This window comes from Coenobita brevimanus, chromosome 101, assembly GCF_032717465.1.
Source record: "Coenobita brevimanus isolate Jiangsu-jjx chromosome 101, ASM3271746v2, whole genome shotgun sequence".
NCBI lineage: Eukaryota > Metazoa > Arthropoda > Malacostraca > Decapoda > Coenobitidae > Coenobita > Coenobita brevimanus.
The window spans coordinates 44,917,818-44,933,379 of NC_137054.1; the positions used below are offsets into that span (position 1 = coordinate 44,917,818).

The following is a 15,562-nucleotide window of genomic DNA, read 5'->3' on the forward strand; positions in this document are numbered from 1 at the left end:
TTCTGTAAAGGCCTGGTTTATCACTAAGATCTTCAGAGACTGGTTCCACAGACATTTCGTTAAGGAGGTTATCCGTTACCAAACGGAGGTCCTTGGAATTGCTTGTGACCCGGTGAAGGCACTCCTGCTCCTGGACAATGTTCCTATGCATCCGTCTGAGAAGGATTTGGTTGCTTTTGACAGGAGGATTAGGTGCATGTTTCTGCCACCTAATACGACTGCTCTGATTCAACCAATGGACCAGGGTGTGATCGTGGCTGCAAAGAGACTGTACCACCGGAGGTTCCACACTGAGGTGATGGTGGTGCTGGAGGACGAGGACGCAATGAAGGACACACATGGGGAGCTGACCTTGCAGAATCTTTGGCGTTACAACCTGAAGTCTGCCATGTTCAGCTGGGTGAATGCGTGGAAGGAAGTCTCTGTCAAAAACCCTCGAGTGCGGTTGGTCTTGTCTCCTGCAGGGAATCGAAGCTGAGCATGACTCTGAGGGCTTTGATGTAGATGATTTCCATAGTCACCTTAGACAGGCAGGAGAGAAGATCACCGCTGCTGCCTCTGCAGGCATGGAAGAGGAAAACGGGATCGATGAGGACAAGGATGAGGACCCTGACTCGCAGCCCTCCACAACTCCTCCACTCCCTCATCTCAGTGTCCTCCAGGGCTACCTGGAGGGGATACTAGATTATGCTGAGCATCTGCACCGTGACAGGGAATTAATGCTGCTCCGCCTAGCGATGGAGCTGCGGGCAGTCCGGGACACTGTTATCCTCTGACAGAATCGTCGATCCTACCGTCAGACCAGGATCAACTCGTTCTTCAAGCCTGCAACCCCCATGAGTGCCAGCCCATTCTCACCACCACCACCACCACCTCGTTTCCTGCCTTCACCTTCGGACCCACAACCGAGCACGTCGACAGCTGTTGCGTCTCCGTTAGACGTAAGTTTGCGACTGTCTTCGGAGTCTCCAGAGGTGGGTAGGCCACCATCACCGGTCATCGCCAAGCTCCAGCAGGTTGAGGAAGACGAGGACGAGTTCTATGACCTCTGTTAGGTGCTAGTGTTTGCCACTAGACCACATGGGACAACCTGCTGGAGGTGGTGGGTTACAAAGCCTGGCAGCCGTGCTCTGGGTGGTAAGTACCCCAACCGAATGTTTTTCGGCAGGTAACTTTAGGTTTCTTTTGTAGTTTCCTTAGTGCTAAAATTTATTTAGGATATTCCTATGTGTTTTGAGGTCACAATATGGCAGAATGACCCAAAAGCAGTGCCATATATAGGAGAGGTACTGTACATACAGTGGTGTTTAGGTGAGATGTTCTTTGGTTTTCAGTGGTTTTTATGCATGGTTTTCTTGGTGCTGAAAATTATTTATGATATTCCTATGTATGTTTTGAAGCCAAAATATGCCAGAATTACCTGAAAACACTACCAAAATGAGGTGGGATACTGTACATACAGTAGTGTATAGGAAGGGTGTCTTTTGGTTTTCAGTGGTTATCCTGTAGGGTTTTCTTAGTGTTTACCATTACTTTTGATATGCCTATATGTGTTCTGATGTCTAAATATGCCAGAATGACTGGAAAACACTGCCAAATTAAGCACTGGTACAGTAGAAATAAGTTTGGAATAAGTTGACAGTGGGTATAGGTAGGGTCTGGGTGTGGTAGGGGAATAGTGTTCATTATGCAGATGTTACCACTACCTGGATAAGCCTTTGGCTCTATCAAGTCCGGATAATTGAGGGATTACTGTAATATGTGATGTGACGTTGCTCTTCACATGTTCTTTTGGTGGCAAGTAAATCAGGACCGAGTTGAAAAAGAAAGGATGAACAGACTGCACATGGCTGGTATCTGAGCTATTATTCACTTAGTCTCTTAATTCCACTCGTTCTTAATGTTCTATCTATCTATCTATTGCCAGAAGCCTCAATCCTGTACAAGGTGGTCACAAACAGATCACCTCCACGTCGCCCTGTCCCCCGCAATTTCATTGCCCTGCTCCCAACTCACACCCCCCTCTCTCATATACCTCTCCACTCCATCCCTCCATCTCATCCTCGGCCTCCCCCTCCCTCTCCCCCCATCCACCTCACTCACATACACTCTCCTAGTCAGTCTCTCACTCACCATCCTCTCCGCATGGCCAAACCACCTCATTATGTTCATCCTAACGCTTCCTATCACATCCACATCAACACCACAATGCTCCTTTATATCCTCATTTGTCAGCCTGTCTCTCCATTTGACTCCACAGGCTCCTCTTAAATAACTCATTTCCACTGCTCTCACTCTTGACTTGTGTCCTTCCAACAACGTCCAAGCGTCACTTCCATACGTTGGAGCTGGTATCACAATACTGTCATGTAGTAACTTTTCACTTCCATGCTCACTTCCCTGTTTCTTATCAATGCTTTCAAGGAACCAGCAACCTTTCTTCCCTGTTGTACCCTTTCAAGCACTTCACCCTCAACTTCCATCCTTACTCATCACACTCCCCAAGTACTTAAACGTACTCACATTTTCCATTTCCTCACCATCCAACTTCACTGCACATTCATTTTTAACGTTACTGTATATAACTTGTGATCTGCAATGCTGTTCTTCACATGCTGTTTTGGCAAGGCTAGGAGGGACTGAATGTCCCTGACTGCATTCTTGACTCATATGTGAACTGCTGACACAATACATGCCATTAATGGTGTCACTCATGTTATCATTTTATCATTTCTCTACTTAATTAATTTTGTGTGGTGAAATTTTTATGTAAATATAAATAAATGAATGAAATCTGAACTGTTGTAAAAGAGCCATTGTAATTTGGGTCCCCTCCCAACACACCTTATTCATCTTTGCTGCACTTTTTTTTTTTTTTTTTTTTTTTTTTTTTTTTTTTAAATGCAAGGAAGAAGGATCCAAGGGCCATGAATTGCCCGATGCCATAATGTTTGACTTTGATTTACTGTAGTTGTTTACATGAGGGAACGCTAACCGTCCACCGACCAACTTGCTGACATAAAGAACATGTATGAGTTGGTTAAATGGTTACCACCTAGCACTGCAAATGGTTTCCTGGTTTAAGGGAAACCATTAGGTTTGTCAATCAAAGTAAAGCCACCTGAAAAGGAAATAAAATCACTAAAACGTGACAGAAAGGATGGGAGAAATGGGAATAGAGGAGGGCAGACACAGAAAAGGAATGATAAAAGTGAAAGAAAAGGTTGGCAACACTACATCATGTGTGTGGATGATGGTTGTCACCACCTACCACCAACTCTCAAGGTGTTTAAATTTCACTGATATGACCATTATTCTTGTAGAGTCAATATTTAACCCTTAAACCGCGGGGTTGTTTTGGCTTGACTTGCGAGTCCCACAGGCATATTCGCGCTCCGACAGACTCTCTAAAAATATTTGCCAAAAATCAGTTATTAGTCCTAGAATATTAAAATTAAATATGCATATGGCATATACATTCAGCTTTCTCCTGGGATATTTGTTGAGCCTTCGTCGAGTACTGTAGGACTTGTGGAGACCTCTGAAGTTGGGTAACGTAGTCTCCACTTTACACTTCCCGACAACCCGTAATATGATTACCACAGCCTGATGTTATCACTAGAAACACTATTCTATGATTTTCAAATAGTTTGGAATCCATTAAAAAAAAAAAAAAAAAAAAAAAAAAAAAAAAAAAAAAAAAAAGTGAAAGCAATGAAAATTATGAGCGCGTATGACCTTCCCACTTGCGCTCGTTCGCCGCTGGTGTTCTGTCATTTATTATTCAAAAAACAATCACACTTTATATTTCTATAACTATATAACACTTATATATATCTGCAGTCTTTATCCATAAGTTTCCTTCAGCTTTGCGCAGTGGCAGTATCGTAACCAATGAGGTCTTGCCTAAGTGACATATTTCTATCTATCTATCTATTGCCAGACGCCTCAATCCCGTTTGGGGTGGCCACAAAAAATTGCCTCCAAATCGCCCTGTCCCCCGCCATTTCACTCCCCTGCTCCCAACTCACACCCCCCTCTCTCATATACCTCTCCACCCCATCTCTCCATCTCATTCTCAGCCTCCCCCTCCCTCTTTCCCCCTCCACCTCACTCACATACACTCTCTTCGTCAGTCTTTGACCCTCCATCCTCTCCACATGGCCAAACCACCTCAGTGTGTTCCTCATAACGCTTCCTATCACATCCACACCACAACGCTCCTTTATATCCTCATTCATCAGCCTGTCTCTCCATGTGACTCCACAGGCTCCTCTTAAATAACTCATTTCCACGGCTTTCACTCTTGACTTGTGTCCTTCCAACAACGTCCAAGCTTCACTTCCGTACGTTAGAGTTGGTATCACAATACTGTCATGTAGTAACTTTTTCACTTCCATGCTCACTTCCCTGTTTCTTATTACTGCTTTCAAAGAACCAGCAACCTTTCTTCCCTGCTGTACCCTTTCAAGCACTTCACCCTCCAAACCTCCATCCTTACTCATCACACTACAAAAGTACTTAAACGTACTCACATTTTCCAATTCCTCACCATCCAACCTCGCTGTACATTCACTGACTTCACCTCTCTCAAAGACCATCACTTTACTCTTCCCTACATTCACCTTTAGATTCCGTTTCTTACACACTCTCTCAAACTCATCCACCAAGCCTTGCAGCTCCCCTTCGTCTTCACTCAACAACACGGTATCATCTGCAAACAACAGTACAGGGAGTTTCCAAACACTATCCTCTCTCATCAGGGCCACTCCAACATCCACTACCCTACATTGTACCTCTTTTATTACCCCATCCATGTACAGATTGAACAACCATGGAGACATGACACATCCCTGTTTCAACCCAACTTTCAAAGAGAAAAATTCACTCAGTTCACCATCCACACGCACTGCAGCCTTCGCACCATCGTACATACTCTTCACAGCATTCAACAACTTCCCATCTATTCCATATATTCTTAACACTTTCCACAATCCTAGTCTATCCACCCTGTCATATGCTTTCTCCAAATCCATGAAAGCCGCATACAACTTCTTTCCCTTTTCTAGAAACTTTTCCACTAAAGATCTGAGAATGAATATCTGATCTACACAACCTCTTCCCTTCCTAAAGCCTCCCTGTTCTTCTCCAACTAATTTCTCTGTTCTTTCTCTAACTCTGTCAATAAGTATCCTACCATATACTTTTCCTATTATACTAAGAAGACAAATGCCCCTATGATTACCACACACTTCTTTTTCCCCATTTCCTTTGTACAAGGGAATAATTATACCTGACTTCCAATCCTCTGGGACTCTACCTTCCTCCCAGGCCAATCTGCACATCTTCCACATCCATTCTACTACTATCTCTCCCCCATGCTTCAGCATTTCACCACACACTCCATCAATTCCTGGGGCTTTCCCTGATTTAACTCTCTTCATTGCTTCCACAACTTCTATCCTACTGATTTCTTCCTGTCTTCTCACCTCCCTCCTTCTTCCAGCCATTCCCCAGCCACTTATACTCGCATTACTTCCATCCTCCACGTTCAACAATTCCTTAAAGTGTTCTCTCCATCTGCTCACTTTTTCTCCCTTCTCCACTAGAAATCTACCATTTTTATCTTTCACTCCCCTGCTAACTTCACTTCCACCCTGTCTTACTCTTTTCACCTCTTTCCAGAACATTTTCTTACAGTCCCTCCACTTTACACTCAAATTCCTTCCAAATTCCTCATCCACTCTCTTCTTACTCTCTCTTACTAATCTTTTCACCTCTCTCTTTCTTTCTACATGTAAGTCTCTCTTCTGCCTCTCAACTTCTTCCACGCCCCTATTTCTCATCCATTCATTGTATGCTTTCTTCTTTTGTGCCACAGCCCGTTTCACCTCTTCAGTCCACCACGCTGTTCCTTGCACCCCCCTCCGTCTTCTCTTCCTTCCACACACCACATCACATGCTGCACATATTTCTTCTGTAAATATTCTATACACACCTTCCACGTCCCCCATCTGCTCCAACTCATATTTGCCCAATCGTTCCTCCACTTCTCTCTTATACTCTGCCTTTTTCTCATCCTCTTGTAACCTTTCCACTCTCCTTGCAACTACTCCTTCCTCTTGTCTTTCCCTTCTTCTATTCCTCCATCTTACTTGAACTTTAACTCTGGCCATCACCAAGTAGTGGTCAGAAAGTCCACTCCCCCAACCTCTATAAACTCTTGCATCCAATATACATCTTCGCATCCTTTCATCCACACACACATAATCAATCATTGCCTTCCTTTCACTCAATTCACCACCCACCCTTCTCATCACTCGCCATGTATACCTGTGGATCATTTTATGCCTGAAGAGGGTATTGGCTATCACCAACCCCCTCCCAGCACAAATGTCCACTAACGCACTCCCATTCTCATCTATCTCAGCAGGCACACCCCACTCACCAACTATTCCATCCACCTTCACATTCCCAACTTTACCATTCATATCACCAATCAAAAACACTCTATCATTCCTTCCAAACTTTTCCATGCACACTTCTACATTTGTCCAGAACTCTTCTCTCACTCTTCTAGCACGATCTTGTGTTGGCGCATACACACACACAATCGCCCACATTTGTATTCCAACTTTCAACTTTACCCACACAATCCTTGATCCAACTGATCCATACTGTCTTATGCTCCTCTTCCATCTAATACTCACAACTATACATACTCCTTCCTTTGCCCTCTCATTCTCACCTACTCCTGCACATATACCCCATCCATACTCCCATTCTCTCACACTTTCTCCTCTCCATTTTGTTTCAGTTATTCCACATACATCCACTTTCGCATCCTCAAGCACCTGGACAATCTCTCTCTCTTTCACCTCATCATTTGCTCCCCTTACATTCCACGTTCCAATTGCAATGTCCTTTGTCCGGTCCTTGGTCGTCAACGTTTGGTCAGTCCTTGTCCGAGGCTTATTGTTTGTTTTTTTAGTTAGTTGTTTTCCGGGGAGGGGCTCCTGCTATAAAGCTCGAATTGGGAAAAGTCTTAATACCATCTCAGCACTGTTGCGGCACCTCGGTTTGGGTTACCTTTCCTAGAAGGGTAGTCAGGTCGTACCCCACCTGCTCGTGGTGACCTCGCAGACACCCTGTTTTTTTGTTTTTATTCCATTTCTGTTTTTTGTGCTTTTTTTTCTTTTGTTTTTCTTTTTTACTCCTAAATTAAGGTGACACAAACAGGGGCAGCGCTACCTGGGTTTATCCCGGGTAGTATTGTATATACGTTTTGTTGTTGTTGTCATTGTTTTTTTTTTTTTGTTCCCCCTTACCATGAGTAAACAATACCAGTGCCCTCGCTGCAGTAGGTCTGTAGCAAAAAGTGCACAAGCACTGAAGTGCGCCTACTGCAGCGAGTAGATTCATATAGCTTGTGAAAATTTGGATGCAGGCGACTATCCATTCATGAAGAAGAGCCACCAGCTGGGCTGTCGCTGGCTGTGTAGCCAGTGTGTTGCACCAGCAGACGAGGTCTTGGCTGGTGGAGGAAGTAGTGCCAAGAAGGAGTTTGAAGATAAAGTTATTGGGCAGATCTTTCAAGCAATAAGAGACGTATCAAATAGACTGGAGGCACTAGAGACCAAGGTCTCATCACCCATGGCAGTCACGCAAAATCAGGCCAAGTCATTTGTGGATGCTGTTCGCAGGTCTCTCGTGGGGGGGGAGAAGGATCTGCCTGGGGGCGTGGTTGAGATCAGTGCTCATGGCCAGAAAAAAGCCATTCATAGTCAGCATGTACTGATTGTGAAACCAGAGAGTGGCACTGGTGCCCTGACAAATCAGATGGGACCAGAAGACATCAGAGGCATACTTAACTCGGTACCAGTTGATAGCTGCCTTAAGACCAAGGCTGGTGGGCTGGTAATGAAGTTCCCGTCAGCTGAGGCCAAGGGTGAAGCAACTGGGGTGCTGACTGATCATTTTGGCTCTGAGGGCACTTTTTCCATATCAGAGCCAAAGAAAATGTTGCCTAAAATGACCATGAAAGGCCTTTCCTCTTCCTTGGATGACTCTGACATCATCCCAAATATTCCAAGAAAAAACAATAAAATTAAGATGCTCATTGATTGAGGTTGTATCCTCAACCTTCTCTTCACAAGGACAAGGAATGACACCAAAACTGCTGTCTTGAAGATGTCGCCAGAGGTGAGATCCTCCATTGTTGAACAGGGCAATTACATCTATGTGGATCTTACAAGATGCCGTGCTTTTGATAGATTCTGGGTTACACAGTGTCATCACTGTCAAGGCTTTGGTCATACATTTGTGAGATGTTCTAGGAAAAGTGATGAACCTAAATGCGTCTTTTGTGCTGGAGCCCATAAATCTAAGGACTGTAGTAACAGAAATTCTCCCAAATGCATCAACTGCTCCTCTTTAAGACATCAAGATGCTAATTCAAAGTCACAGTCTGTTGCCCATTTTGCATCAAGTAGAGAATGTCCAATTATGATTTCTCATAGGAAGATTGATTGAAAACACCAATTTTGACCATTCAAAAAACTGACTACGTCCCTCTTGAACCAGTTAAGGATGGGTCTTTTAAATATTCGTTTTATCCGTAATAAGATAGACTATATTAATGAAACTCTAAATCAGCACGAGCTTGACATTTTGTGCTTGACTGAAACCTGGTTGTATGAGTCTGATATCGACATTATTCGTAATGCTTTGCCTAAGGCACATTCTATTATTAGTATTCCCAGGCCTGCTGCTGACTATCCGGGAGGAGGCGTAGCACTCATCTACTCGACAGCAAGTGCAAACATTTCTCTCATTGACTCAGACCTGACCTCATCTTCATTTGAATTTATGGAAGTATTAATAAATTTCCATCAGAATACCATTAGAATTGCAATTGTCTATCGACCAGGTCATCCGGGCAGAGATCGAGGTTTTATGGAGGAGTTTGGGCAGTTTCTTGAAGGGTTTTCTCTTAAACCTGGAGGTCTTCTTGTTTGTGGTGATTTCAATTATTGGGTTGAGAGTTCAGAGTCAAAACCATTTTCTTCAGAATTCCTTGAGTTGATCGCCCAGAACAATTTTTTCAACCATGTGAGTAATCCAACTCATGTCTCAGGACATGTCATTGACTTGATCTTGTCCCCTGTTGGTTGCAGGCGTGTACCGGATGTGGAGGTTGACTCATTTGACCCCCTCATCTCAGATCATGCTCTGATCACTCTTAGTTTTGATGTCCCGAAATCCCCTTCATATAAAAAGGTCATCAGGATCAGAAATTACAACAATGTTGACCGCCAGTTGATGTGTTTTGAAATTGATCAACGTTTAAACTCCATCGATTCTTCAAGTCTTACTTCTGGTGAATTGGTTGATATTTACAACAACAAGCTCAGGTCAATTTTTGATTATTGTCCTAAGGTAGTAAAAACAATCACTGTATGTGATAATTCTCCGTGGTATGGTCCATCCATTAATTCTTTGAGCAGACAACGTAGAAGGGCAGAACGTGAGTGGCGCTTGCAGCGGACCGAAGTAACTCGTTTGCGTTATGTTTTTGCGGGAAGAGCAGTCGTTCACACTGTAAAAGCCCAAAAGGCTAGGTATTATCAAAATAAAGTTGATTCATGTGGTGGTGATAAAAAAAAACTGTCTGCAGTTGTGAACCATTTGGTTGGTCAGAGGAATGTAATTGTTAAACCAACTTCTGTATCTGATGCCCAATTGGCTTCTGATTTTGCTTCATTTTTTACAAGTAAGATATCTCACATAAGAAGTGATTTAGACAGCAGTTCTCCTAGTGAAGCGTACTCAGTTGACTTCCAGCCACGGTGCACCGGGGATCATTTGCTTTCGACATTTTATCTGCTGGATGTAAACAAAGTCTAATGTTACATCAGAGAACTTAATAAAACATTTTGCCCACTCAATCCGTGTAACATGTCACAACTGCCTGATGTGTATGAGCACGCTGCAGACTTTATCTGCAACATAATAAATAGATGCTTCTTAGAAAGTAATTTTGTGCAGTCTGAGAAACGTGCTTTGCTTAGGCCCCTAATTAAGAAACCTGGCCTTGATGTCGAGAGCATGACAAATTATCGTCCCGTCTCTAACCTGTCTTTTTTATCCAAGATTATTGAGCGGGCCATACACGATCAACTCTTACCACTACTGGAACACAACAGAGTTGTTCCTGTTGTTCAATCAGCATACAGAAAATACCATTCAACTGAAACTGCAGCACTAACAAGGATTCAGAGTGACTTGGTGGCAAACACTTGTAGTGGGATGTCCTCTCTCCTAGTTCTGTTGGATCTGTCTGCAGCTTTTGATACAGTAGATCATAAACTATTGTTGGATGATCTGTATTTTTATGGCATTCATGATAGTGCCCTTTTGCTCCTTAAGTCGTATCTGTCGGACAGATCTCAGAGAGTGGTTGTTGATTACGCTAGCTCTGATTCTGCTCCCCTTCTATTTGGAGTCCCTCAAGGATCAGTTTTGGGTCCAATTCTATTTACTAGCTACACAAGTAGTTTATCGTCTCTACTTGATGCTCATGATGTGTCCTATCATTTTTATGCTGATGACACCCAGCTCTGTGTTAAGATGTCAGATATCAATGATACTAAGACAAAGTTTGAATCTCTAATGTCTGATATTAAGATTTGGATGGCTAAGAGGAAACTTAAGCTGAATGATGGTAAAACTGAGATCATCATCATCAGAGGAAATAGAAGGGGTGATGACACTGACAATGCCCTGGCTTTGAACATTGGCATGTCACAGCTGCATCCAGTCAGTTCTGTTCGAAATCTGGGTGTTTATTTTAATTCTAAGTTAAATTACAAAGAACATATTAATCATGTTGTAAGAGGGTGTAACTTGCATATCAGAAATCTGTACTCTGTGAGAAAATTCCTGAATAGATGGTGCATCTTAACATTGGTCCATGCAGTGGTCTTGTCTCGTGTTGATTATTGTAATTCACTGTGGGTTGGTCTTCCAAATAATATACTAACTAAAGTTCAGTCTGTGTTGAACAGGGCGGCACGGCTTATCTTTGGTCTCCCCCCGAAAACCTCAACTACCCCGTTTCTGATTGAGTTGCATTGGTTACCAGTAAAGGCTAGAATTGAATTCAAACTGTCTTATTACATTCAAGGTTCTTAAGTTTGGTGAACCGAAGTATCTTGCTGAATTGTTAAAACTCTCATTGGCACGCCCGGGTGTGATGTTACGCAGTGAAGATGATTCCTTGCGTCTTGATGAGCCAGGAGCCATTCACCAGTCATCTTTCTCTGATTGTTCTTTTGCATATAGAGCCCCTAGATTATATAACAGATTGCCATTGTCCATAAGACAACTCTCTACTGTTGAATCCATTAAGATACAGCTGAAAGCCTTTCTTTTTTCAAAATGCTATGACCTGGAGAGAGGTACTATGACGATGATAATAGGGTTTCATTATTGCCACTTTCATGTATATATGATGTAGCTTGTATTATATACAAAAAATATCACAATTCTTGTAATTGTAAAAATAATGTGTGTGTGTCGAGGCTAGTGAATTCCCAAAAGGAAGAACTGGCGCTTTAGAGAAACAAAAAGCCAGATTTTTATTATTATTATTACTATCAATAGTAGTTTATTGTCACTGTAGGCATTCAATTTCTCTTTCAGTAAAATACGTAGCATTCACTTTCTCGTCCCGTATACTAGTGTTGAGAGCGAATCTGTCACTTTCACTTCCACTTTCATAACTCATAGTATTCATACATGCTAGAGTGAAACTTTCATTTTCATTACTCCTAGTATATATACTCATATTCTTATATTACTACTCATTTACATCTCTGTTTACATTCTCAATTTTATTTACATTATTTACATTTCTATTTTATTTACACTGTGTTATACACTGTCACTCGCAGTACCTTATAAAACTATTATCCACTGTTCACTTGTATTTACATTCATTGCTTTCAATTGCTGTTTACACATTATTTACATTTCCACTTGCACTGTTTTAGTCACCAGAAAGATCATAGTCACTGTCCATCATTTTCATTGATAAATTAGCCAGTTCACATTCCACAGGAGTCACTTAGCCCTTTGCCCCTTTCCACAAGAGGTTTAGTAGGGGGTAGAGGTCACAGGGCCCTTTGCATGGGGTTAAAAAGCAGCGGAATTGGACAGGTGCGAATCCGACGTGCTTTCACCTTGAAAGATGACAGTTAACTGAATACTGTGGTGGCCTAGGGGTAGTGCAATTCTGCCAATGTCAGCTTGGTGACAGCTGCTAATATATACGCTATGAAATGATTGGCAGGAAATCTAGACAATACATAATAAATTAGGTAGTTCCAGGTGAATGTAAATATCACTTAGGCTTCTCCCCTCCTTTCTTATATATATTTTTATTACAAGAATAGATTATACAGCATATTTCAAGGGGAAATAAACAGCGAAAATTAGCGAACGAGTGCACGTGAGGTGTTGTCAGGTGATAATTAGCCAATTCCAGGTGTATGGCACTATCACTTACCTTATTTCTTTCTTGTATATATTATTTGGTATAAGAATAGGGCATAGAGCTTATTTCAATGGATGAAATCAGTGGAAAATTCCGGGGAAGATTTACTTAGTGCAGCACGGCCGGCAGGCGAGAGGAGAGGGTAATGGAGGGGAGGTAAGGAGGGGAGTCAAGAATGGGGAGAAATGGCTAAATTGTCAACAATGGATGGGAGTACAGATGAGATTAGGAGTGCTGACTAGTGTTGGACATTGGCAGTACTGATAGATGATACAAGCCACCACTTGAAAGCCCGGGTGAATTCAAAATAACACAGAATCACAAAAGTGACACCCTACGGTATGATCCCTTGCTCCTAAGCATCACAAAAGTGACGCCCTGTGGTTAAGGGGTTAATATGCCTAATAATTAGTGAGTGTGTATGAATGTGTCCAGTGGTAGTTTACAGCTTTCAACAGAGACTTAAAAAAAAAAAAAAAAAAAAAAAAAAAAAATCAAGATCTTCCCCCTTATCCCATTAGCCACACTATTTACATGACCGTCATTCTCATGGTTTGTCTACTCCATGATTAACCTGCCACGTGCCAGCTATTTTTAGCCCTATGGGTCACCCCAGTGCCAACCATTTCTCGACCTTTTTTTTTTTTTTTTTTTTTGGCTAAAATGATAGATTTTGATGTGGAAACAATGAATTTCACTATTAAAATGCTCACCAAGGCTTGGAAATGAGTTTTATCAGCGGCTATACCTGTACTCATGTACAGGTATAGCCGCTCTCTCACGCTCACCACATATGTGAGAAAGCCGTTTTTTATGTAAGGTATACTCAGGTATTTATGTTAGGAAAGTATAGCAATGTTCAGTACACTTTTCTGATTACTTATTACTTCAGCATCTATCACAATTTGCATGTCTTTCTGACTGTGAATGCATTATCATACACTTACCTGAAGATAGGTACAACCTGACTTCATTACGTACAGTCCTGGCACTTACAAGAAGGTATTTACAACTTGACTTCACTATATAGTCCTTACAGGTACAAGAAAATATTTACAACTTACATGAAAATATTTACAAAATGCCTTCACTATGTACAGCACTGGGTGAGGCACACAGGCAGAGTGAGGAAGAGCGAGAATGAGGGGGGGGAGCAAGTGAGTGTATGGCCTTGACTGCTTGGGGGATGGTAGAGCAAGTTACCATACATACCTGCCGATTTTTACCCACGAATCTTGAAAAATGGGGTCACAGTGAATTTTTTTATTTTAAACGGCATTAAAACGGAACTGGCCACGGAATTATCTCAGACCGTTTTAAAACAGCACTGGCACGCGGCGGGTTAACCACATAACAGTGAGACCACCGTACTTTTCTGTGAAAATATGATACCTGATATGAATTTATTTGTTCAAAATGATGAATAACATAAGGGAAAGAATGGTAAAAGTCCAACACTATGCATCTAAAATTAACTACTCCAAAAGGCAACATGAAAGTCTGCAGGTACTGTGGCTATATGGGTAATGAATCTCTACTGTGCAGTTCAAAGCAATAAACAACAAAGTCTGAGTCTGACTCACAGTCTGCTTAAGATATTTATTGAAAATGGCATGTGCAACTTCCTGTCTCTTTTCATCCACTTCAACTTGATATCTTTCCTGAAAAGAAATATAAAAATTAATAAAGCACTCAACAACTCTTCAATTTACTGTATATTACATAAAATTACAATATTTCTTCAGATTTTTCAGGCTTTAAAACAGTTTCACTTCTGAAACAACCTTACAACTTGCAGCTACTACAGTACTTACAACGTCATCCAGAAAAACATTGTACTTGTGATACTCTGGTTTAACAACTTCACAAAATTGTCGAAACAATAATCTTCCTATAGGCTGCTGATCCACTACATAACTATACCGTACATCTGGAAAAAAACAAAAAAATTACAATCTGAAAGATGAAATTGCATTCTCTTAAAATTATCTTTTACAAGTGTACATTTATTTTCTTTCTAAGATTATGACATCATGATAAGTTCATATATATACTGTATACATATAAAGTACATATATATATATATATATATATATATATATATGGATCAGTTGGGTCAAGGAGTGTGTGGGTAAAGTTGAAACTTGGAATACAAATGTGGGCGATTGTGTGTGTGTATGTGCCAACGCAAGATCGTGCTAGAAGAGTGAGAGAAGAGTTCTGGACAAATGTAGAAGTGTGCATGGAAAAGTTTGGAAGGAATGAAAGAGTGTTTTTGATTGGTGATATGAATGGTAAACTTGGGAAAATGAAGGTGGATAGAATAGTTGGTGAGTGGGGCGTGCCTGCTGAGATAGATGAGAATGGGAGTGCGTTAGTGGACATTTGTGCTGGGAGGGGGTTGGTGATAGCCAATACCCTCTTCAGGCATAAAATGATCCACAGGTATACATGGCGAGTGATGAGAAGGGTGGGTGGTGAACTGAATGAAAGGAAGGCAATGATTGATTATGTGTGTCTGGATGAAAGGATGTGAAGACGTGTAATGGATGCAAGAGCTTATAGAGGTTGGGGGAGTGGACTTTCTGACCACTACTTGGTGGTGGCCAGAATTAGGATTCAAGTAAGTTGGAGGAATAGAAGAAGGGAAGGACGAGAGGAAGGAGTAGTTGCAAGGAGAATGGAAAGGTTACAAGAGGATGAGAAAAAGGCAGAGTATAAGAGAGAAGTGGAGGAACGATTGGGCAAATATGAAATGGAGCAAATGGGAGACATGGAAGGTGTGTGTAGGATATTTAAAGAAGAAATATGTGCAGCATGTGATGTGGTGTGTGGAAGGAAGAGAAGACGGAGGGAGGTGCAAGGAACAGTGTGGTGGACTGAAGAGGTGAGACAGGCTGTGGCACAAAAGAAGAAAGCATACAATGAATGGATGAGAAATAGGGGCGTGGAAGAAGTTGAGAGGCGGAAGAAAGAGTTATATGTAGAAAGAAAGAGAGAGGTGAA

General features: G+C 41.8%; 1 protein-coding gene across 1 annotated transcript in view; it reads right to left on the reverse strand.

Moving 5' to 3' along the window:
* Positions 1–15,562, reverse strand: part of LOC145414965 (G protein-coupled receptor kinase 2-like) — an 854,061-nt gene that overhangs the window by 713,844 nt on the left and 124,655 nt on the right. Inside the window, exons 3-4 of the mRNA XM_080284376.1 lie at positions 14,371–14,486; positions 14,140–14,217 (exon numbers count right to left, since the gene is read on the reverse strand). Coding sequence (XP_080140502.1) covers positions 14,140–14,217; positions 14,371–14,486 — 194 coding nt within the window. The remainder of the gene's footprint in view (positions 1–14,139; positions 14,218–14,370; positions 14,487–15,562) is intronic.